The sequence below is a fragment of the Gobius niger genome (genome assembly GCF_951799975.1).
Source record: "Gobius niger genome assembly, chromosome: 4".
Classification (NCBI taxonomy): Eukaryota; Metazoa; Chordata; class Actinopteri; order Gobiiformes; family Gobiidae; genus Gobius; species Gobius niger.
The window spans coordinates 2,859,134-2,884,410 of NC_136855.1; the positions used below are offsets into that span (position 1 = coordinate 2,859,134).

General features: G+C 44.9%; 1 protein-coding gene across 1 annotated transcript in view; it reads right to left on the bottom strand.

Annotated features, from left to right (window-relative positions):
- Positions 1 to 223: 223 nt before the first annotated feature.
- The window catches only part of iqgap1 (IQ motif containing GTPase activating protein 1), a 75,819-nt gene continuing 50,765 nt past the window's right edge, over positions 224 to 25,277 (bottom strand). Inside the window, exons 18-37 of the mRNA XM_079555136.1 lie at positions 25,130 to 25,272; positions 24,830 to 25,000; positions 23,716 to 23,799; positions 23,505 to 23,576; positions 23,360 to 23,429; positions 22,558 to 22,922; positions 20,104 to 20,267; positions 19,805 to 20,029; positions 18,394 to 18,534; positions 18,230 to 18,314; positions 16,088 to 16,320; positions 14,271 to 14,403; positions 13,191 to 13,293; positions 12,155 to 12,290; positions 11,750 to 11,837; positions 9,517 to 9,723; positions 8,857 to 9,020; positions 8,655 to 8,765; positions 5,906 to 6,014; positions 224 to 394 (exon numbers count right to left, since the gene is read on the bottom strand). Of these exons, the coding sequence (XP_079411262.1) occupies positions 281 to 394; positions 5,906 to 6,014; positions 8,655 to 8,765; positions 8,857 to 9,020; positions 9,517 to 9,723; positions 11,750 to 11,837; positions 12,155 to 12,290; positions 13,191 to 13,293; positions 14,271 to 14,403; positions 16,088 to 16,320; positions 18,230 to 18,314; positions 18,394 to 18,534; positions 19,805 to 20,029; positions 20,104 to 20,267; positions 22,558 to 22,922; positions 23,360 to 23,429; positions 23,505 to 23,576; positions 23,716 to 23,799; positions 24,830 to 25,000; positions 25,130 to 25,272 (2,918 nt within the window). The 3' untranslated portion in view covers positions 224 to 280. The remainder of the gene's footprint in view (positions 395 to 5,905; positions 6,015 to 8,654; positions 8,766 to 8,856; positions 9,021 to 9,516; positions 9,724 to 11,749; positions 11,838 to 12,154; positions 12,291 to 13,190; positions 13,294 to 14,270; positions 14,404 to 16,087; positions 16,321 to 18,229; positions 18,315 to 18,393; positions 18,535 to 19,804; positions 20,030 to 20,103; positions 20,268 to 22,557; positions 22,923 to 23,359; positions 23,430 to 23,504; positions 23,577 to 23,715; positions 23,800 to 24,829; positions 25,001 to 25,129; positions 25,273 to 25,277) is intronic.

The window sequence follows — 25,277 nt, forward strand, 5'->3', positions numbered from 1 at the left end:
AGGCCTGGAGGGTGAAAGCCTCAGAGGAGCACTCGGGGCAGTGACCCCCAAGCTGGACTAGTGGCTACAGCAGATGCCAGGAAATACATCAGACATCTCGGTCCAGAAAAGTGCAGTTCTAGGTTCTAGTGCCTCCGGAAAGTATTGACTACACTTGTCCCACATTTTGTTTTGTTGCAGCCTCATTCCAAAATGACCACAGACACGAGACGAGGAGCAGCATTAGATAAAAGTTTATTGAGTTTCTGCCAATAATAATAACATTAACAATAAAAGTGGATTATTTTCCGTAAAACTTCTTGTTGAGGAGGAAGATGAGCAGGTTCACGTTGATGGTCGCTCGGTCGAAAAGCTTCATCAGCGCCACGCCCTCGTACTGTAGCTGCAGCAGGTCCTACACACAAGAAAACCACGTCAGAACCAGAACTAAACCAGGACTAAACCAAGACTAAACCACGCCCTCGTACTGTAGCTGCAGCAGGTCCTACACACAGGAAAACCACGTCAGAACCAGAACTAAACCAGGACTAAACCAGGCCCTCGTACTGTTGCTGCAGCAGGTCCTACACACAGGAAAACCACGTCAGAACCAGAACTAAACCAGGACTAAACCAGGACTAAACCACGCCCTCGTACTGTAGCTGCAGCAGGTCCTACACACAGGAAAACCACGTCAGAACCAGAACTAAACCAGGACTAAACCAGGACTAAACCACGCCCTCGTACTGTAGCTGCAGCAGGTCCTACACACAGGAAAACCATGTCAGAACAAGAACTAAACCAGGACTAAACCAGGACTAAACCAGGCCCTCGTACTGTAGCTGCAGCAGGTCCTACACACAGGAAAACCACGTCAGAACCAGAACTAAACCAGGACTAAACCAGGACTAAACCAGGACTAAACCAGGCCCTCGTACTGTAGCTGCAGCAGGTCCTACACACAGGAAAACCATGTCAGAACCAGGACTAAACCAGGACTAAACCAGGACTAAACCAGGACTAAACCAGGCCCTCGTACTGTAGCTGCAGCAGGTCCTACACACAGGAAAACCATGTCAGAACCAGGACTAAACCAGGACTAAACCAGGACTAAACCAGGCCCTCGTACTGTAGCTGCAGCAGGTCCTACACACAGGAAAACCACGTCAGAACCAGAACTAAACCAGGACTAAACCAGGACTAAACCAGGACTAAACCAGGACTAAACCAGGACTAAACCAGGCCCTTGTACTGTAGCTGCAGCAGGTCCTACACACAGGAAAACCACGTCAGAACCAGAACTAAACCAGGACTAAACCAGGACTAAACCACGCCCTCGTACTGTAGCTGCAGCAGGTCCTACACACAGGAAAACCATGTCAGAACAAGAACTAAACCAGGACTAAACCAGGACTAAACCAGGCCCTCGTACTGTAGCTGCAGCAGGTCCTACACACAGGAAAACCACGTCAGAACCAGAACTAAACCAGGACTAAACCAGGACTAAACCAGGACTAAACCACGCCCTCGTACTGTAGCTGCAGCAGGTCCTACACACAGGAAAACCATGTCAGAACCAGGACTAAACCAGGACTAAACCAGGACTAAACCAGGACTAAACCAGGCCCTCGTACTGTAGCTGCAGCAGGTCCTACACACAGGAAAACCACGTCAGAACCAGGACTAAACCAGGACTAAACCAGGACTAAACCAGGACTAAACCAGGACTAAACCAGGCCCTTGTACTGTAGCTGCAGCAGGTCCTACACACAAGAAAACCACGTCAGAACCAGAACTAAACCAGGACTAAACCAGGCCCTCGTACTGTAGCTGCAGAAGGTCCTACACACAGGAAAACCACGTCAGAACCAGAACTAAACCAGAACTAAACCAGGACTAAACCAGGACTAAACCAGGACTAAACCAGGACTAAACCACACCCTCGTACTGTAGCTGCAGCAGGTCCTACACACAGGAAAACCACGTCAGAACCAGAACTAAACCAGGACTAAACCAGGACTAAACCAGGACTAAACCACGCCCTCGTACTGTAGCTGCAGCAGGTCCTACACACAAGAAAACCACGTCAGAACCAGAACTAAACCAGGACTAAACCAGAACTAAACCAGGACTAAACCACACCCTCGTACTGTAGCTGCAGCAGGTCCTACACACAGGAAAACCATGTCAGAACCAGAACTAAACCAGGACTAAACCAGGACTAAACCAGGACTAAACCATGCCTTCGTACTGTAGCTGCAGCAGGTCCTACACACAAGAAAACCATGTCAGAACCAGAACTAAACCAGGACTAAACCAAGACTAAACCACGCCCTCGTACTGTAGCTGCAGCAGGTCCTACACACAGGAAAACCACGTCAGAACCAGAACTAAACCAGGACTAAACCAAGACTAAACCACGCCCTCGTACTGTAGCTGCAGCAGGTCCTACACACAGGAAAACCACGTCAGAACCAGAACTAAACCAGGACTAAACCAGGCCCTCGTACTGTTGCTGCAGCAGGTCCTACACACAGGAAAACCACGTCAGAACCAGAACTAAACCAGGACTAAACCAGGACTAAACCACACCCTCGTACTGTAGCTGCAGCAGGTCCTACACACAGGAAAACCACGTCAGAACCAGAACTAAACCAGGACTAAACCAGGACTAAACCACGCCCTCGTACTGTAGCTGCAGCAGGTCCTACACACAGGAAAACCATGTCAGAACAAGAACTAAACCAGGACTAAACCAGGACTAAACCAGGCCCTCGTACTGTAGCTGCAGCAGGTCCTACACACAGGAAAACCATGTCAGAACCAGGACTAAACCAGGACTAAACCAGGACTAAACCAGGACTAAACCAGGCCCTCGTACTGTAGCTGCAGCAGGTCCTACACACAGGAAAACCATGTCAGAACCAGGACTAAACCAGGACTAAACCAGGACTAAACCAGGCCCTCGTACTGTAGCTGCAGCAGGTCCTACACACAGGAAAACCACGTCAGAACCAGAACTAAACCAGGACTAAACCAGGACTAAACCAGGACTAAACCAGGACTAAACCAGGACTAAACCAGGCCCTTGTACTGTAGCTGCAGCAGGTCCTACACACAGGAAAACCACGTCAGAACCAGAACTAAACCAGGACTAAACCAGGACTAAACCACGCCCTCGTACTGTAGCTGCAGCAGGTCCTACACACAGGAAAACCACGTCAGAACCAGAACTAAACCAGGACTAAACCAGGACTAAACCACGCCCTCGTACTGTAGCTGCAGCAGGTCCTACACACAGGAAAACCATGTCAGAACAAGAACTAAACCAGGACTAAACCAGGACTAAACCAGGCCCTCGTACTGTAGCTGCAGCAGGTCCTACACACAGGAAAACCACGTCAGAACCAGAACTAAACCAGGACTAAACCAGGACTAAACCAGGACTAAACCACGCCCTCGTACTGTAGCTGCAGCAGGTCCTACACACAGGAAAACCATGTCAGAACCAGGACTAAACCAGGACTAAACCAGGACTAAACCAGGACTAAACCAGGCCCTCGTACTGTAGCTGCAGCAGGTCCTACACACAGGAAAACCACGTCAGAACCAGGACTAAACCAGGACTAAACCAGGACTAAACCAGGACTAAACCAGGACTAAACCAGGCCCTTGTACTGTAGCTGCAGCAGGTCCTACACACAAGAAAACCACGTCAGAACCAGAACTAAACCAGGACTAAACCAGGACTAAACCAGGCCCTCGTACTGTAGCTGCAGAAGGTCCTACACACAGGAAAACCACGTCAGAACCAGAACTAAACCAGAACTAAACCAGGACTAAACCAGGACTAAACCAGGACTAAACCAGGACTAAACCACACCCTCGTACTGTAGCTGCAGCAGGTCCTACACACAGGAAAACCACGTCAGAACCAGAACTAAACCAGGACTAAACCAGGACTAAACCAGGACTAAACCACGCCCTCGTACTGTAGCTGCAGCAGGTCCTACACACAAGAAAACCACGTCAGAACCAGAACTAAACCAGGACTAAACCACACCCTCGTACTGTAGCTGCAGCAGGTCCTACACACAGGAAAACCATGTCAGAACCAGAACTAAACCAGGACTAAACCAGGACTAAACCAGGACTAAACCATGCCTTCGTACTGTAGCTGCAGCAGGTCCTACACACAAGAAAACCACGTCAGAACCAGAACTAAACCAAGACTAAACCAGAACTAAACCAGGACTAAACCAGGCCCTCGTACTGTAGCTGCAGCAGGTCCTACACACAGGAAAACCATGTCAGAACCAGAACTAAACCAGGACTAAACCAGGACTAAACCAGGCCCTCGTACTGTAGCTGCAGCAGGTCCTACACACAGGAAAACCATGTCAGAACCAGAACTAAACCAGGACTAAACCAGGACTAAACCAGGACTAAACCATGCCCTCGTACTGTAGCTGCAGCAGGTCCTACACACAGGAAACCCATGTCAGAACCAGAACTATACCAGGACTAAACCAGGACTAAACCAGGACTAAACCAGGACTAAACCAGGACTAAACCAGGACTAAACCACACCCTCGTACTGTAGCTGCAGCAGGTCCTACACACAGGAAAACCACGTCAGAACCAGAACTAAACCAGGACTAAACCAGGACTAAACCAGGACTAAACCACGCCCTCGTACTGTAGCTGCAGCAGGTCCTACACACAAGAAAACCACGTCAGAACCAGAACTAAACCAGGACTAAACCACACCCTCGTACTGTAGCTGCAGCAGGTCCTACACACAAGAAAACCACGTCAGAACCAGAACTAAACCAAGACTAAACCAGAACTAAACCAGGACTAAACCACGCCCTCGTACTGTAGCTGCAGCAGGTCCTACACACAGGAAAACCATGTCAGAACCAGAACTAAACCAGGACTAAACCAGGACTAAACCAGGCCCTCGTACTGTAGCTGCAGCAGGTCCTACACACAGGAAAACCATGTCAGAACCAGAACTAAACCAGGACTAAACCAGGACTAAACCAGGACTAAACCAGGACTAAACCATGCCCTCGTACTGTAGCTGCAGCAGGTCCTACACACAGGAAAACCACATCAGAACCAGAACTAAACCAAGACTAAACCAGAACTAAACCAGGACTAAACCACGCCCTCGTACTGTAGCTGCAGCAAGTCTTACACACAGGAAAACCATGTCAGAACCAGAACTAAACCAGGACTAAACCAGGACTAAACCAGGACTAAACCAGGCCCTCGTACTGTAGCTGCAGCAGGTCCTACACACAGGAAAACCACGTCAGAACCAGAACTAAACCAGGACTAAACCAGGACTAAACCACGCCCCTGTACTGTAGCTGCAGCAGGTCCTACACACAGGAAAACCACGTCAGAACCAGAACTAAACCAGGACTAAACCAGGACTAAACCAGGACTAAACCAGGCCCTCGTACTGTAGCTGCAGCAGGTCCTACACACAGGAAAACCATGTCGGAACCAGAACTAAACCAGGACTGAACAAAGACTAAACCAGGACTAAACCAGGACCAGGCGGTTGTAGCTTAGCGAAAGCGACGGCAGTGCTGTGATAAACCTACAGGCTGGAGCCGCTGCAGACTCATGACCATCAGATTCAAACCCATTCCAGTCATTGAATCCGAACTAATCCGATACTCTCAAACTGAACATCGGATCAGGACCTCTCTAACTGATAGTGTGTAGTTACCACATTTAAAGATAAAATACAAAAAGAGTGTAATTACATAGGTTATTACAAAAAGAAGTGGAAATGTGATTATACTGTGACCTGTTATCACATAATGCGTGTTGTTCCCAATTCAGCCTAAATCCAGCAGGTTTCAAAGAGGGAAAAGCCCCGTCTAACCCAGTCTGACCCCGGACTGACCTGGTACTCCAGTTGGACGGTCTCCAGGTGGACTCCCATCAGTTTGGCTTTTACGTCGAAGACTCCGACCGTTTCAGAGCGAGAGATCTCGAAAATCACATTCTTAAACCTGGAACGGAGAGAGTCAGAGCTGAAGAGCTTTTTCTCACGGTATTTGAGTCTTTTTTTAGTGACTTCTGTTTTAAGACTGTTTTGAGATGGCTTGTGAGTGGAAACATTTTGGTTTCATAAATTATATTGAAAATGCCCCAAGAACATGCTTAAAACAGAGTCCAATACTCCAATTATACACGCATCATAGCTGTTCATCACCACATTCTACATCATGTTAAATGTTTAAAGGCGCTATACCTGATTTTTGTTCGATCGTAATGGAACAGAATTTGCACTGTCCTCCTCAAGTACATTGCAGTGTTCATTTTGACAACATATTTTAATTTAGTTTTAGTTTCAGCCTTTTAACTAAAATGTAATGTAATTTTAGTTGAGACTTAGTCGAAAAAATCTTTTCAATTTTAGTCTACTTTTAGTCGACTAAAATTGCATGTCAATTTAGTCGACTAAATTTAAGACTAATTTAGTCGACTTTGCATTGATGATATTCATTATAATCATATTTAACCTCTTAACTCCCGCCTGAACCGAGAGCATTTTCTCCAGTTCAGCTTTACCCAAATCCTGCAGGCCAGTGTAACACCTCATTTGAAAGCTAAGATCTACAAAACTAAATTGATCTTTCTCCTCACATTATCAGATTTTTTTCCATCACTTTTTTTGTTGGGCAGTCATCTCATTTTTGTCAAATTTTCGTGACTTTTTTGTTACTTTTTCCTCATTTTTTTCAATTTTTTTTTGTCACTTTTTCGTCAAATTATTCGCATTTTTTCGTCAAACTCTTGTCACTTTTTTGTCCATTATTTCCTCAATTTTTCGTCAAATTTTTCTCACTTTTTTGTCAAATTATTGTCCATTTTTTGTCCATTTTTCGTCAGTTTTTTCTCACTTTTTTCACATTTTCATCCTTGTTTTTGTCTCAGTTTTGTTGCTATTTTCACACCTTTTTTCCAGAAGCTTTTAGATTGGGGTAAAGGAAAAAGTGCTCGGTTCAGGTGGGAGTTAAGGGGTTAATCTTGTTCCTCTGCTTCATGGAGCTGCTCCACGTGATAAAGCTCAGAGCGGCTCCTATAGCAGAGAATTTACATAATATGAGCCTCTTTCAGACTGTCATTTGTAGTTTTAGTCATAGTCGTTTTTAGTCATAGTTTTAGTCTCATGAAAAACTTTTAATTTAGTTTTAGTCCAATTTTAGTCGTCAAAAATAACACTTTGACTAAAATTAAGACTAAATATTTTAGTCGACGAAATTAACACTGGTGTATTGTAAACTCAGACACTGCCTCTGATTATAATTTGGATTTGGAACAATTTTATGAACTTGGCGAGTTTTCGAGCATTTCTGTTCAAGCGTTGAAGTCGTGAAATATGCCTCCAGACGCTTCCCTGTGAAGAATTGGGATGATACAGATACGTTCGGACAGTTAGGAATGAGCTTGGACCACAACTAGCATTGCCATGTTGTGGCTTGCTCTTTTATTGTTTGTTATCAAAAAATCCTTTTTAGTAAAATGACAAAATATGTGTTTTTACTGTCACGGCTGTCCTTGGGAGTCAACATGAGGAAAAAGGAAAACCCCTTTTTGTCATTTGGGTTGATCATACACAACATCAACAAATCAGAATACAGTGCAGGCTTCACGCATCAAGCTGATTCTTTCACAAATTACGACTTTTACAACATACTTTTATGTTTCCCTATAGAAAAAAAATGTCAGGTAAGGTCCTTTAAAGAGGATATTTCAGGATTTTTGACACAGGGCCTCATTTCCTCGTTATCCAGAGTGTTTCTGATTTCTGGAGATATTTTTTTTTGTTCTTATATTTGAAGAGTTTCGTGGTGCTAGTCTGGTGCAAGGCTAGCGCATTTTTATGGTACCAGCTAGCCTCCATTAAAAACAGTGTGACCCGCTCCACAGAGCACCTGAGGCAAATCACTTATAACACCAGACTAACCAAATAAATGTCTGTGTTGATAGAATATTTTTTGGGATATAACTGACCTTGCATCACAGGAATGATCACATTTTGGGGGATTATTTTCTAGCAGATCACTCCGCCGCTGTGTAGCTTATACAACCACGAAGCTGATGCTGCTCAAATATAAGTTATTTCAAATGCAAAATGGTTAAAATGATTCTATGGACACAGACATTTATATGGTTAGTCTGGTGTTATAAGTGATTTGCCTCAGGTGCTCTGTGGAGCGGGTCAGACTGTTTTTAATGAAGGCTAGCTGACACCATAGAAATGCTCTAGCCTTGCACTAGCCTAGCGCCACGTAACTCTTCAAACAGAAGAACTGCATGAATTACCAAAAAAATATCTCCAGAAATCAGCAACACTCTGGATAACTAGGTCAAAAATCCTGAAATATCCCTTTAACAGTGATATTTGTAGTTTTATGATGCAGAAGGGATTGTGTTTAGACAATGAATTGCTATTCGCTATCTGCCTTAACCAAGCACATTTTCTTTCATTCAGTTTTACCCAAATCTAAAAGCTTCTGGACTGGAGCTTACAGCCTATAGGCCAGCGGAATGTGTCATATGAGAACTAAGGCCTACAAAACTCATCTATGCTTTTCCCTCGTTTGTGTTGTCACGTTTTTGTTGCGTTTTCCGAGTTTTCTTACTGGTTGGGCTGCAGGTCCTCGATGGAGATGAGCACTCCTTTCTCGTGGAGCCGCGCCGCTGTGTATTTGTGAGAAACCTGTTTGCTCTTCTTCGTCTTTGTATTCGAGACTCTGGAAGACAGTAACAGCGGGTCAATCCCTGGTCAGTCCCCGTTCCTGGGTCCTGGGTCCTGGGTCCTGGGTCAGCCCCTGTGGTACTCACTTGCCCTTGGTGAGGTTGTCCATGCAGGTCTTGATGTACTGGTGGTACTGGTCGATCTGGGCGTTGTAGAACTTGGTCTTGGAGTTGAGGGCGCCGTTGGTCTGCTGCAGCCGGACCAGCTCCGCCTTCCTCCGCTGCCGGTACCGCCGCTGGTTCCTGATGTCCTGGGAAGACATTCAACGCAAAGACATGAAAACTCAAAATAATGGAACACCAAATGTCAATAATAAACGGATTTACAACAGCGTCGCCTTAGTCATTTAGAAAAGGGTCAGAGGAAGTATTTTTGGGAGATTGTAGTGAATTCTAAGATGGAACAGTGGATTTAAAATGCCCGCTCGAGTTTGGAGGACTTGTGAGATGCTGTGGGTCAGTGGTTCCCAACCTTTTTTGACTGGCGTACCCCTTGTGTCGTTCACTTGTACATTTGTACCCCCTACCTCCAGGATCTTAGGTATTTAGCATTGTGTTGTGTTTGTTGGAATTGGCCCTAGCCATGTTGCGCAACAGGCAGTCGCACAAAGGAAATGCATTACAGCGTCATCTCGGTCACAGCCTTTCGTGCTACACGTGGACACCAAACATGTCCGTATTTGTGAATGAAGAAGCGTGGGAGAGACCAGGGAGCGCCGCTTGGTTGGAGTTGAACCTGTGGCTCACCTTGGCGATGTCGTTGATGAGGTCCTGGTACCGGTTCTGGGGCTGCACCCGGCCCAGCTCCGACAGGACCTGCAGGTTGTGGCGGATCTTGTCCTTCTTCCCCTGGAGACTCAGGGAATCGTCCAGGTCTCGCTTGGTCCCGATCTGGTCCTGTGTCTGAGCGTCTCTCTGGGCTCGTCTCTGCATCGCCCGCTGGTACTCCGCCTCCTGAGGAACGGCACACGGGATTACACTTGGACTCATTCATAAAAAGCACTACCACACCGACACAGAGAAATGATCCAGCTCCCTCCTGATTGGACCTGAAAGCTCGTCTTCTCGGTCCACACATAATCCTGCCAGACTGATTAGTTACTGAGTTCAGCAAAGAGAAGGGCTCAATATTGATTTACTTATTTTACATCAGCATGCAGGCCCAGAAAGTCAATGTGTAATACTTTTAGACTTGCAGACTATCTCTTTGGGATGTACGACATCGCTTTAGACACGCTTTATTGAGTCATGGCGCCTTGATATTCATTTAGAATGCACAGTGGACATACTTTTTACCCATGGTTCCACTCACATTACATTTTCCCGTAGTGAAACCAGTTTATTGTAACACCAATAATGATATAATAATAATAATAATAATAACAATAACACGAGTGCTACAAGACAACACACACATTAAAACCATCAACAGTTTTCAATTTTTAGCTTTAAAAAAGTCCAGGTTTTTTGTTTCCCTCAACTCCACGGGGAGGCTGTTCCAAAGCCTTGGGGCAGCAGAACAAAAGGCTCTGTCCCCCATGGTTCGGCGTTTAGTTGAAGGAACATGGAGGTGGAGGCTACTGGATGACCTGAGGGTGCGGTTGGAGGGTTTCCGTGATATGAGTTCTTGCAGGTATTGTGGAGCATGACCAGTAATGCATTTATGGGTGAGCAGCAGGATTTTGTAGTCGATCCGGGCAGAAACTGGGAGTCAGTGCAGTGAAAACAGAACGGGTGTGATGTGCCCATACTTCCTGGCTCGCACAAGTAGTCTCACTGCACTGTTCTGTATGTACTGGAGTCTCTGGATGTCTTTGGCAGGGAGCCCAATAAAAAGTCTGTAACAGTAGTCCAGCCTTGAGGAAATAAAGGCATGGATACGTTTTTCTGCGTCAGGAACGGTTAATAGAGGACGGAGTTTTGCGATGTTTCGGAGGTGAAAAAATGACGTTTTACACAGGTTCTTGATATGATGAGAGAAGTTTAGCTGAGGGTCGAACCGGACGCCTAGGTTTGTGACTGCAGGGGAGAGATTTATGGTCTGATTGTCAAGGATGAGCTGCGGTATGGATGAGGGGTGAGTTTGATGAGATGTGCCAACAAGTATTGCCTCAGTTTTGGTGGTGTTAAGTTGAAGGAAGTTTTGCTGCGTCCATGCCTTTATCTCAGTGCTGCAGGTGGACTTGGGGCAGTTCGATCTGATCTGATCCAATCTGTTCTGAAGGAAACGTATGCAGAGAACTGCATTATGGGAGTATTGGAGTCAGGTGACCTCCAGCCCCTCATCACTATCCCAGTGCGTGCATGGATGTAAGGAGTACATGCTTTGGGACTTCTGTTCTTACTCTACACCTCTTTGAGATTTCATTATCCAAATCTACAGAGTGATACTAATTGGTTTTGACAAACTCAAAACCATTTCATTTATGTTTCCTTAAATGAGTGCACATTTTAGGATTGCTTTGTAGCGGCACAGGCTGCAATCTACAAACCTTCCAAGACGTAAACTACAAGATGAATGCAGTGAGTGCTATGAGGTGTTAGCTCGAATTCAGCAGCAATGATATGCGGGTCTAATCCTGTGTTTCATAGCTTGCAGTGTTTGTGTACAAAGACCTATTGTTTTTCTAATGGACTACTATTGCCATGACTTTGCAATGTTTTCTCTCTGTTTTTGTGTTTTTCAATAGTTGCTTAACAACTTGGCTAAAGCTCTGTATTATGATGGCATGGAATAGAGTGGTAATGGTTTCTAGTCTATTATGTATAATAAAATAAAATGTATTTGTGAACTTTTGCTTGAGGCTCCAGGGCACCCTACTAAACTAACAGTAGTGACAACAATCATTATCGGTACAAAAAGCCAAAATAACAAATTCTCCAGTTCTCCACTTTCATTTACAAAGTATATTGTCCAGTTTGAACGTGAACATCCTGAAAACCCTGGATAATGCTTGCTAAACTGGTCCTGGGTCAGTACCTGTTCTGTGGAGGCGGTGGAGTCCAGGATCTCGGTCAGAGTCTCTCCGGGCTGGAACCGTATTACGTCCACGATCAGCCTCTTGGTGCTGGAACAGAAAGACGCGGTTAGTCCCGGGTCCTGTGTTCATTATGACAACATAAGTCTTTAGACAAAAATGCCATGTAGGTTTAAAGTAGCTCTAAGCTCATTCCGTGAAAGAATGAATGTATATTGTATGTAGTGTATTTAAACTTTTCCATGTCTATGATTGTATTAAACATATGTAATGATATTGTGTGACTTGTTTCTTTGGCAGGGAGTTGAAATGATATAATGATATATAATGATTTTTTCGTTTTTAGTCCGAACAAACATTACTTGGACTAAAATATTGTAGTAGATGAAAACACAGCAGGTCCGTACTTGAGCAGCAGCGTCTTGGCGTCCGTCTCAGCGTTTCCGTCGGCGCTCACGTCGAACTTGTTGGTGAGCGTCAGAGACACTTCAGTTTTCCCGAGCAGCTCGCGGTTCGGGTCGTCGGGCGGCAGAGGGTTTTCTCCTGGAACAGACAGACGGGAGGTTTTAGAGCAGGCGTCTCAGACGGCTCGGGCGCAAACGGGCGAGGTCATTTCTATTGGCCTGCAAGATGATTTCTTATTTATATTATGAGCAGCCAGCAAATGTATTAAACACGTCAGAACCATGTGTCCCATGACACGCCTGATGCAGCTCTGTAGTTCTGAGTACAGCAGACAGTGGGAGACGTCTGCAGACAACTTATAAACCTTTATTCAAAGAAACAGACAAAAGGCCAGCAGACTGAGAGTAGAAGCTTCTAAAACAGGTGGAGACTGTCAGAACTCAAGGGGAGAAACTTTCTTTGTTGAATGTGCAGGAAAAGTTATAACCGCATGGCATAGCAAAGAAACAATCATAATCAGTGTTTAAATACGTTCATGTCACAAGTGAGGAGTTGAGGACTCTGGCCTTTTCTTTCTCTCAATCTCCATCACTCCCCCAGAGGGACATAAAGCCCTGCATGAGACACATGATGTTTTATTACTGTGTAACACTGGTGAGTCTGTGGAGTTGGAGACATCATTTAATGATGCCCATTAAAGCAGCTGCAGTGAGCCACTGAATAAAAACAGTCATATTCAGCCAAGACTAATTCATCTTTACAGCAGGTTTTTGATCTAAATATGCGGTGGATTTCATGTAATAAATATATTGTGATATTGTGATCCAGTGAACGCTTTTGTGAAGCTAAATATCTCCTCTTTTCCACAGCATGTGTGTCTGTGGGCGACTTCTCTGCCCCACTCCTGCAGCCATGACATGCAGTAGCCCTAGGCTACAAAACAGCGAAAGGTGGCCCCTGTTCCAAATGAGCAGAGGGCCGCGGTATTAGAGGGAGCAGCGGCTCGACCCTGAGCTTCTGAAGTGTTTACAGTTTTACCGATAAGCGCCTCCACCGTGGGCACCTCCCCCAGGTCCTCCAGCAGCTCGTGGAGCGGGTCGTTGTGGTCTGGGGCGATGGCATCGGCGTGGTCCAACAGCAACTGAGAGAGAGAGAGAGACAGTAAAATCAGGCTAAAAACAAAAACTGCAGACAGGGAGGCTCTAAAGTCAGGCTTAAAACAAAAACTGCAGACAGGGAGGCTCTAAAATCAGGCTTAAAACAAAAACTGCAGACAGAGAGACTCTAAAATCAGGCTAAAAACAACCACTGCAGACAGAGAGGCCCTAAAATCAGGCTAAAAACAACCACTGCAGACAGAGAGGCTCTAAAATCAGGCTAACAACAATCACTGCAGACAGAGAGACTCTAAAATCAGGCTAAAAACAACCACTGCAGACAGAGAGGCTCTAAACTCAGGCTAAAAACAACCACTGCAGACAGAGAGGCTCTAAACTCAGGCTAAAAACAACCACTGCAGACAGAGAGACTCTAAAATCAGACTAAAAACAATCACTGCAGACAGAGAGGCTCTAAAATCAGGCTAAAAACAACCACTGCAGACAGAGAGGCTCTAAAATCAGGCTAAAAACAACCACTGCAGACAGAGAGGCTCTAAACTCAGGCTAAAAACAACCACTGCAGACAGAGAGGCTCTAAACTCAGGCTAAAAACAACCACTGCAGACAGAGAGGCCCTAAAATCAGGCTAAAAACAACCACTGCAGACAGAGAGGCTCTAAAATCAGGCTAAAAACAACCACTGCAGACAGAGAGGCCCTAAAATCAGGCTAAAAACAACCACTGCAGACAGAGAGGCTCTAAAAGCAGGCTAAAAACAACCACTCCAGACACAGATGCCCTAAAATCAGGCTAAAAACAACCACTGCAGACAGAGAGGCCCTAAAATCAGGCTAAAAACAACCACTGCTGACAGAGAGGCCCTAAAATCAGGCTAAAAACAACCACTCCAGACACAGATGCCCTAAAATCAGGCTAAAAACAACCACTGCTGACAGAGAGAGCCTAAAAGCAGGCTAAAGACGACACCTGAAGACATAAATAGCGAGGGCACAGTTACCGTGTGCGTGTTGATCATTTCCCCGATGGACATGTAGATGACCGGTTTGGTGACCGTGACCAGGTCTGAATACTGATCCACGTTAAACTTATCCTCCAGAGACGGGACGTCGCACGCCGCCAGGAAAAAACGCCTGGAAAATAAAATGAAAACGACATCAAATTAACACACATAATAGAAAAACAGACGAAGAAAAATATCAAGACAATTTAGAGTTGAGAAAAGAAAAATACACGTAGTAAAGATAGAGCTGCCCTGAATCCAACCCGGGGCATGGGGACCCGTGACTGGCCGTGATTGGATAAAACGAGGCAGGGTTTTTGTCCTCTCTCCAATTGATTTAACCTAGAGCGATCCCAGGTCAATGATGGTGTAATACAGAGGGGGTCAATAAAGTAAATTTACTACAGTACTTAAGTAGAAGTGTTTGAAGTAGTATTTGAGTTGAGAACTTTTATTCCACTACATTTGACTACATTTCTCTAAAGCAGGAGTCTCCAACCTTTTGCACCCGGTGAGCTACTTCTACATCACAAAACCATCGGAGAGCTACTTAAGCTTCGAAGACACTAGTATAATCATGTGACTTAAAGGTGCATTATGTAACTTTTTTATGGAAACAAACTAACTTTTTAGTTGTGCGTAATTGACCTTTTTGTAACCTACTGGCTGTATGGGTCACACCTTCGATCACGGTGGTCTCAGCAACACTCCAGGATCAATTGCTTTTTTTTCTGGTGAGAGGGAAACTCTAAAACCAAGTGATCCTGGAGCATCAATGCTAACCATTAGGTCATTGAAAGGTTTTCAGATATAAAGTTCCATAATGCACCTTGAGAAGGATTTCACCATGGAGAGTTTGTATATTCAGTCAATATATTTCAACAACATGAAAGAAAGTACTAATTTTATCCTTTTACGTGACTTTAGTTACCTAATTGGTTTTCAAGACAAATACAAAATGCTTCTAAAATGACAAATGAAGCGCATAAAGAAATGTAGAAAGCCATTGGTGAGCTACCAAGAAAGGGCTGGAGAGCTACTGGTAGCTCTCGAGCCCCTGGTTGGAGATCCCTGCTCTAAAGGCTCCAAAGTCAAAAGTCCATTAGTTCATGCGTTTGGTTCCTGATCCTGTTAAAAGCCTTGTAATGCATGCTCTATGAACAGTAGGTGGTGCTTAGCAGATGTACTGTCAATGCCACTAACTGTGTTTCCATCAAAAGGTTTTAGTAATAAGTGATGGAAACACCAAAAACACCAAAAAACCCTTCATTTGCAAAAAACTAAACAACTAAAACCTTTCCCAGGGATGCAGACGCTGCTCAATCTTGTGTTTGTTCGTCATTAAAAGTGCAGCAACAAAAAAAAAAAGCAAGAGCAGAAAAAGCTGCACTTATAGTTCAGTGCGCCCTCTGCTGGGTAAAAGCTGCAATTGCTCGATCCAGCCGACTGCTGTAACCAGGAAACCAACACCCTTCATTTGCAAAAAACCTCTTTGATGGAAATGCATGTAAATAAATGTAATGTTAACACTTATTTAAATGGATGTGAACTTTCACTACAGGTCTGTCACTTAAGTAAAAATTTGACTGAGCAACTTCTTTTATTGGAGTAAAATTTGACCTGTTGTATCTGTACTTCTACTCAAGTAATGAAATCAACGACTTTGACCAGCTCTGGAGAAATCAGCCTGGCGCTTGCAGGAAGTAACACAACTATTCATTACATTTAGACAAACTTCTAAACCTCAGACCCTGCAGCTCTGACGGTCCTGAAGACTCATTTACAGATGGAATGAAAAAAGTCGTGGTTCACACCTGAACTTTCCGTAGGCGCTGGTCAGATACTCGTTGATGGGCGTGAGGTGGGCGTTGTCTCCCAGGAACATTTTGCTGGAGGCGGCGTGTTGCAGCATTTTGGCGATGGAGCCGAGGTTCCGCCGCTGCTCCGTGGTCAGCTGACCGCCCGCCGCCACCTCGATGATGTCGAAGGCATCGGGCGCCACCACCGCGGGGTTCATGTAGCGGTAATACAGCAGGTTCCCCACGATCTGGAGCACAAATGCAGAGGTTACTGCTAATACTTGAGTAGGGGAGAGTAGGGGACATGTAAGCTTTTTATCGTCACGCATCATTATAAATTAGAGCAGTGGTTCTCAACCAATGGGTCGGGACGAAAAGTGGGTCGAGAGCCTTTCCCAGGGAACATTTCTTCAGCATTGATGTCCAGAAAAAAGCAAAGACGCGACTTGAGTCTGTTAAAATGATGCTATTTTGGCCGTAATTTCAGCTTTACAGGTTTATTCAATACTTAATGGTGCATTATGAAACTTCTCATGTGAAAATAGCTTTTTTTCCCCAGTGACCCAGTGGTGGTATGAGTGGTTTATTATGGCACCCTCACGACGGCCTCTATGATGTTCAAGGCTTCTGACAGATTTGATCCTTGAGCATTGTAGAGGCCATGCACCAGGCTAACCACTCAGACAGCCATTAGCTCACAAAAGGTTTTGGTTTTCAATTAAAAAGTTGCATAATGCATCTTTTAAAGAGGGGGTATGATGCTTTTTTCAGTCACATAGCACCAGTCTATATCACACTACAATGATGACGAAACCTTCTGTTCGTCTGTAAATGCAGTAAATTAGAACAATTGCCTTGTATAAAATTGCTCTCTCAAAATGGCTGTAGCGAATGTCTTGAAATAGGCCTCTGACTCTTTAAGAACCTCTGACCCTTTCCGACACGTACTGCTGAGGAGCAGTGGTTGGTTACTCGGCTCGGAGGCGTCTCCAGGAGGTGGGGGCGTTCCTAGGAGGACTCAGGCAAACCTATCCCTAAAATGGCCGCCATCAGAGTTTTTACAGATTACTCAAAAATACGTGAATGTGCCAAGGCAACAATTCAGGGATGTTTTTAATGAGGGAGTGACATAATAACACGATGTGAAGCTTGAAAAAAGGTCGATTTTGCATAATACCCCCCCTTTAATGAACAAAAATCGGTGCGAAAAGAGAGCATTTTACAACAACTTTTAAGTGCTTTATGGTTTTAGATAAATGGCCCTATTTGGGTTATTTTGGGTACTTCCTTTGAAAGAAATTGAAAAAATATATATTCATATTGCACAGAAATTAATGTTTGATTTGTTCACAAAACTCCCAAATATATTCACCGTAGCTCGTGAAAGTCTACACACTTTTCCCACATTTTGTTTTGTCACAGCCTCATTCCAAAGTTGATTAAACTTGGGGCTTTTTACTTATCGATCTCCACACAACACCCCATAATGACAGAGTGAAAAATGTTAAATGTTTTGTTTCTGTTTTTTTTTTTTATGCATGAAATCTCTAATGGGACACACAAACATTTTATGAGTTAAAGGGATTAGATGCAAGTTGGCCATTTTATACTCACTACTGCCACCTCAGGTCGTACGTGTAACTGCACATTAGGACATGGCTGGAACATGTAGGTGGAGGAAAATACTTAATTTGAACATTAAACACTAAACACTAAATCTGATTTGGTCTGGCTGACGTCGCCTTTCTGTGAACCAATTTCTCTCAAATCATACGTTCCAGAAATCTTTTCAGGCGTGAACAGTCGGAAAACCTCCTAAAATATCTGTAAATGGTTAAAAATGTTATCTAAGTTCTATTGTTTTTACACAACAACCACCAAAGCAGAAGGTCAGTTCATCGCGCTCTCCCACACAAACTGACACCAAAGTTTAGATAAATGTTGAAGCGGGAAGAGAAAACAATCTCACCTCGAGCAGAGACAGAGCCACAGCAAAGACTGGAACCAGCGACAAGGCGGGAAGGTGGTAGGAGGCAAGGCAAGGAAGGAGGGAGCAAGGAAACGAGGAGACGAGGGCGTGAGGAGAAAGGGCAGAAGTGAGTGAAGCTTCTCGTGAGAATAAAGCCCGAGTGTGAGCCGGTTTGTGATTGGCCGAACCTTGACCAGCTCGTCTTCTGTGGCGTCGGGAAATTTTTCGTGGAGAGAGTCCTTCAACACTTTGGAGATGAACCTCATTCCGTATCTGCAACAACAACAACCACAATAACACTCCGTCAGAAGCGTTCCTACTGCTCAGACCAAATCGAAGGGCGACATCTTACGGTATCTTGTCGACCGAGGTGGTGATGGCCGACATGAACTTGTCGTTGATGGTCTTCATGTTTTTGATGCACGCCTCGAGCCGAGTCCTGACCTCCTCGTGAGACATGGCCTGCTCCGGGGTCACGTCGTACGGCAACTTACTGTGGAGGAACGTCAAGAACATGGTCAAAAACACAGTCCAACAGAGTGAAAGCTGACCTCCTCGTGAGCTTCTCCAGTCTGTGTTGGGGATGGGTATCGTTAAGGATTTCTATCAATACTACTGCTCGTATCGACACCCCTTATCCATCCAGTACTGTAATGGTCTCTTATCGATGCTTTAAAACCAAATATATACAGTATTTTCAACATTTCATGGAGAAATAGACTCTGGGTACTACTCTCAAGCTAACTTTTATTTGATACAGTTACTTTAAAGGAACAGGCCACCATTTTTCCACACTGAGATATGTTCTTACCTGAGATTAGACGAGTTAATGCGTACCTGTCTGGTCTTTGTGCGTGCGCTCAGTCACGTAAAAAGACCTGAGATGTTGCTAGCGTTTGGCCTCTCCCAATGTATTCCTATGGCTCCAAACGGGGGTGAAGTTGGAAGCTACCAAGCTCTTCCACGGGCACAAAGACCAGACAGGTACGTATCAACTCGTCTAATCTCAGGTAAGAACATATCTCAGTCTGGAAAAATGGTGGCCTCAGAGGTTACATTCACCGAAAATTGTCATTTACGGAATATTTTAAGCTTTGACGGAGAATTTCGTCCGTCATTTTGAAGGATTGAAAATCAAAATCAAGCCGTAATTAAAATAAAGACGCAGCTCTGCTGTTTTTCAGAGCGCGTGGGGCTCTCTCTCTAAAAGCTGCTTCACTGTTTCACTTGTGGTATCACTGCCTAGCTAGCTAACGTTCTGGGCGCTAACAACAACACGGGGAAGAAAACAACGATGCAAATGCGGTTAAAGGCTAATAATATCCTTATTAGCCTTATATATCCTTATCCCTAGCCAAACCACTGGGTGGCCTATTCCTTTAACGATACCTGGTTTATGATACCGATACCTATATGAAAATATTTGTCCTCTAGAACCAGAAAACAGAGCAATAATGTGTGGAAGACCTGCACATTTACAATATTGGTTAATCTCCAATGTCAAATGTGTGGGGGAATAAAATATAGGATAATTTTGGAATTTTTTGGGGGTAAAATGGGAGAAATTATGGCAAATAATAAGGAAAAAAATGGGGGAAAAATATATATAAAATGATATAATCGGGGAAAATGGGAACAAACAGGGAAAATATTAATTGTAAAAAATTGGCTAAAAAAAAGGGAAACATTGTGACAAAAATAAACAAAATTGAGGGGAAAAACGGGGCAAACATTGAGAAAGAACATTGACGGCGGTTCCTCACCTCGCCTCTCCGGTCTGCGACTCCATGTGGTTGACCCAGCCCTTGTAAATGTCGACTGGGTCCGTTTTGATGTTGAGCGTTTTGTCGTCGATGGTTTCCTTGACGACGGGCGCCAGGATCTGCCGCAGGGCGTTCTGACCTCGCGCTCCTCGGTGGAAACTGACCACCATCTTTATCACCGTGGGGTTCCCGGTGACCACCTCCTTCAGCTGGTCCACTTTCGACCTGGAACCACATCAGAGCACCAGAGTAGTAGCAGAAGCAGCAGTCGTGGGGGTCATGGCAGTGTTGTGTCGTACTTGATCTCCTCCTGCAGGGCGCTCCGGAACAGCCGCAGCAGCAGGTACTCCTCGCGCTGGTTGGAGGCGTAGTTGTACAGCGTGAAGATGACGGAGTCCATGAACTTCGTGGATTTGTTCTGGGGCATCTGGAAGATCAGCTTGGCCAGGTATGTGGGGTTAGTCTGAGAAACACAACAGGAGCAGTCATTTACTTTGGTGACTTCACTCTCTGGTCTCTGCTGAGCGCCTCGTGTGCTTTTGTATATGTTTATGTACGGGAGTGGACAGGCGTGTACTTACCTTCAGCAGATAGAAAAGGTGCTGAAAGGCCTCCATCTTCACGCTCTTCTTGTGTCTGAGCATGTTTATGTCGGGAAGTGTGTGTAGGTTAGGTGTGACAAGCTCCGCCTGTCTACAAGTCTTTTCATGGTCGAGCACCGTAATATATAGCTGACATAACAGAGCCATAACTAATTTGTGCTCATATAAAGGAAAAAAACATAATAACTAAACTCAATCAATCATTTATATACATTTATAGCATTATAGTGTTTCCTGACTCAAATGGTATTGCATATTTTCCCGCTGTAGCGTTGCCGTTTTCTGGCCGCCACTCCTTCTACATACACTTTGAATATGAAACAGAATGGTGTATATTTACAAGTTTTCACCACCATGTAACACAGCTCCCCGGAGGTGTCACTTTAGATGGCTCAGTTGAAAGCTTGAAATCCCGAGACACAAAAGACTGTAAGTTGCTACCACTTTCTAGCCTGGCTAACACCAGACTAAAATCACAAGTGATATTTAGTCTGGGGACCACCAATTCATTTTCTCGTAGGAGAGGTGTGGTTTACGATCGTCCATAGTCGTTTATTGGGCGCTACGAATGTCTATCATGCGTCTGCACGTGGCCACAGCCAATCGTATCATTGTATGGGATGACGTATGACGTACCCGCTGTAAACTTTCGAGCTAAACTATTTAGAACACGGTCTAAAGCTTGATTGAAAAATAGCGTAGTGTCTGCTGCTGTCATGTTTTGTATCCGTAAATAAACTACAAGCTTCTGTATATTGAATAGCTCGTCACCATCTTGCCGTCCCTCCTCGTTCTGTGATTGGTTCCCAAATCCGTGCGAAAAATTTGGCCATGGTCCCCAGGCTGCTGTGCAGTTCGAAATAATTCAAGCTCACACAGCAAACAAATAAGATAAGATAAGATGGTACTTTATTGATCTCACAGATGGAGAAATTGCATTCGATGAGAGAGCATCCGGCAGCAGCACCCATTCAGTGCGCACCACTCTGGAACCACTTTCTGTTCCAGAGTTACAATGGGAGGAAAAAAGTATGTGAACGCTTTGGAAGTTCTCACATTTCTGCCTAAATTGGTCATAAAATGTGGTCTGACCTTCATCAAAATCATAACAATGAGTAAACAGTGTCCGCTTAAACAAATACCACCCAAACATCACCCAAACATAATCATATTTTTATTGGCCATAACATGTAAATATTCACAGAAGAGCGTGGAAAAAGTAAGTACACCCCCTGACTCTCACTGAACTGCAGCAGTTTTGTAAAGAGGATTCATCCTGATCGTTGTGAGAGTCTAATCTGTAACTGCAGAAAAGTAAAATGTAAAATGTAAATGTTTGTGTGGTATTAGTTCAAGTAGACACTGTTTAATCATTCTTATGATTTTGATGAAAATCAGACCCCATTTTGTGACCAATTTAGGCAGAAATGTGACAAAGTGTTCCACATACCTCCCGCTGTATGTCCAAAAGTTAGTGGTCTTATCAATGGTAGGACATGGACCTCAAATTAACATGCAATTCACCGTCCCTGACAGCAGTGAGGCAGGACGGGGGTTCGAACCCTGCCGCCTGAACGTGCACACTGAACATTTACCATTTTACCATTTACTTTAGACGGCCACTTAGGTTGCCTATGCCCAGGGCTGCCCTCAGGACTAAACAAGAATGAAATGTGCAGTACCAATAAAATTGCCTTGGAAGGTCAATCTGGTGCTAAAACTTTATGTTTGAACTTAAATTTGTCCGGACTGGAGGTATGGACTCACCTCTAGTAGGTAGAACAGGTACTGATAAGGCCTCCTGTCCTTGCTAAGTACATCGAGGCCTCATCTGGTCTTTTTCTTATGTTTATGTTAATGTCGGGGTGTATACAGGTAAGAACTCACCTGTAGTAGGTAGAACAGGTGCTGATAGGCCTCCAGCTTCACTCTCTTGTCCTTGCTTAGCACATCGAGGCCTCATCTGGTCTTTTTCTTATGTTTATGTTAATGTCGGGGTGTATACAGGTAAGAACTCACCTATAGTAAGTAGAACAGGTGCTGATAGGCCTCCAGCTTCACTCTCTTGTCCTTGCTGAGTACATCGAGGCCTCATCTGGTCTTTTTCTTATGTTTATGTTAATGTCGGGGTGTATACAGGTAAGAACTCACCTGTAGTAGGTAGAACAGGTGCTGATAGGCCTCCAGCTTCACTCTCTTGTCCTTGCTGAGCGCCTTGAGCCCCCCGCGCGTCTTGTTCTGGGACATCATGTTGGACAGCTGACCGTGGTTCTTCTTGGTGAGGCGCTTGGAGTGCGACACCACGTCCTGCAGCGTGATCTTGTTCTTGACGAGGAGCCCGATCTTGATGTCCATGAGGTTGAGGTCTTTCTCCAGACTCTGGTTGGAGCGGATGTTGGTGACCACCTCCTCCCTGAGACGCATGAGCTCCAGCTCCTCCTGGAAGTCCTGGTCACTGCTGTCCAACAGGTGCACAAACTTACGCACCACGCCCATGGGAGGGTCACCAGCGTTTACTGCAGAGGGAAAAGAATATTAAAATATCTAAACTAAAACTGAACCAAAAGCATGGCAGGGCCTGTAGAAGGCTTTTACTGGAATTTACAAAGTGCGATAAAAGCTAGATAGAGATTATGCACATTTAGACTTAAAAAAAACAGAACCTTCAACATTGTGAGTGGCAAATACTGAATACTTGCCACTCAGTTACTAACTATGCTGTGTGTGTCACGCATGACCTCTATTGGACTTCGCAAATGTTATCTACCTGGATGTTTGATGATTCCTGCTTTTTTTTTTTTTAATCATTCCGTCAAATAAAGGTTTTGTAGGAAATGTAAATGAGCAGAAAGAATGCTTTGGTTTGTATTTTTCTCGTTGGAGTTGTAGTACGTTCACTGCAGTATTTGTAGTACTTTCACCGCAGTGATCGTAGTGTAGTGAGTTCACGTACTGAGGGTCTTGTAGTCCTCTCGGGCCTTGTTTGCTCTGATGAACGCTTGGATCTTCACAACGTCGTTGATCTGAAACAAAACAATTCAAATGTAAGAAAACTGTTGTAAAGTTTTCCCGTTTTGGAACCGGAGCGTCAGACTCACGTGATCCTTGAAGTATTTCAGTCGATCTTTGTACTTCTTTCTCGCCTGATGCATCCGGACCATCGACTGGATCTGAGTCAAACATCACAGTCACTTTCAAAACAAAACGAAGCTCTCCATAGAAGAGTAAGTCTGGCGTATCACTGCAGTACCAAAGTGTAGCCATGGCCCTGTCTCACATATGCACAGCTAGTATTACAAGTAACGGTACCTTGACTGCCTCGTCACTGTGGTCCTTCAGGTACTGCTTGCGTTCCTTATAGTTCTTCCTCTGTTTGTAGCCTTTCCAATGAGCCTGAGGGAAAAGGACGTTCAATCACAATTTTTATCATTTCATCCACAGATCTCAAATCTTTCACCGACCGCTCCATTTCATTTCATTTCATTTTTTATCTATTTCAATTGTTCTGAATATTCCATCACTTCAAACGCTGAATAAGGGAAGTATTTACTACCAAACAGAGACATGGGGAGGGGCAAAGTGGTTTAACAGCCCATAAACACATACATAATCGAGAATGCTAATCACAATGCTATCGTTAGATTCTTGCAACATGAAAACAGCTAGACAAGGGACAAGGCCTCGTGGAAGACCCAGGACACGGTGGTGGGACTATGTCTCCGAGCTGGCCTGGTGTCGCCTCGGGGTCCCCCCAGAACAGCTGGAGGAGGTGTGTGTGGATCGGGAAGTTTGGGCATCTCTGCTGAGACTGCTGCCCCCGCGACCCGGCCCCGGATAAAGCGGAAGAAAATGGATGGATGGATGGATGGCAAACAGCTAGTTGCGACTGCTGGTTTTTCGCTTCTACTGGATAAGCTGTTTAATTTTCTAATGCTTAATAATTCTAATCATCAGGCAGCAGCTCATAGGAAAGCATGGGCTGAGACGACAGTAGACGCCTTCATCCTAAATCTCGGGGGTAGTAACCAAACCACAGTGTAATGGAATGCAGGGTCGGGACAGTCCCAGTCTTGACGCCTGTCTCATGTCCCCTTGGATTTCTCCAAAACCATTGATTTGTCCCATGCAAAGCTCTGTCCCCGTTTTCCCAGTTTATCACCACTGCCATGCCAGAAGCAGCATTTTTTTTTACTTGAAACTTAATGACTTTTGCCAATGAAGCACAAAGTTTCCTTAGTGAAACATTTGATTGACATTGCACTTTTACAAACAATTTTACAGTTCAACCCGGAGGGAAAAGTCCGATTGTGTTGTTTTTTATATGGAAAATCTGGTCACCCTAGTGGAATGTAAAACAAAGATGATACAACCCGATGTTAGGCGACAGGAGGGTATTTTGAGAAAGTTTAACCCGGACTCTGACCTGGATGGCGGTGACCGCGGGGCTCTGGCTCTGTAGGTAATCCCTCCGCTCATGCAGCCCCCTCCGGGTGATGTACCCCCTGCACCGCGCCTGTAGCCGGGTGATCAGCGCCTCGTTGGCCCTCCACAGCTGCTCGCGGTTGTACGCCGTGGTCACTCCGGAGACGAGGGACTGTACGGAGAAGAAACAGTCACCAAAACATCACCAACACCCTCGAACCCCTCCCGCAATGGTCACTCCAGGGATAATGCACATGAGGGAGCGCCTGACTGAACCATGTGCTGGATACTATGTTCTCACCTGGATCTCGTCCTTGGTTAACTGGCTGTCGTTGGGTTTGAAGTCGTCCGGTTCGACCCAGGTGCCCTCCCCCGAGTGCAGGTTGTAGTAATAGTTGTGTCCTCCCTTCACCCAGTGCTTCACCCACTCACTGCTGTCGTCGTCTGAA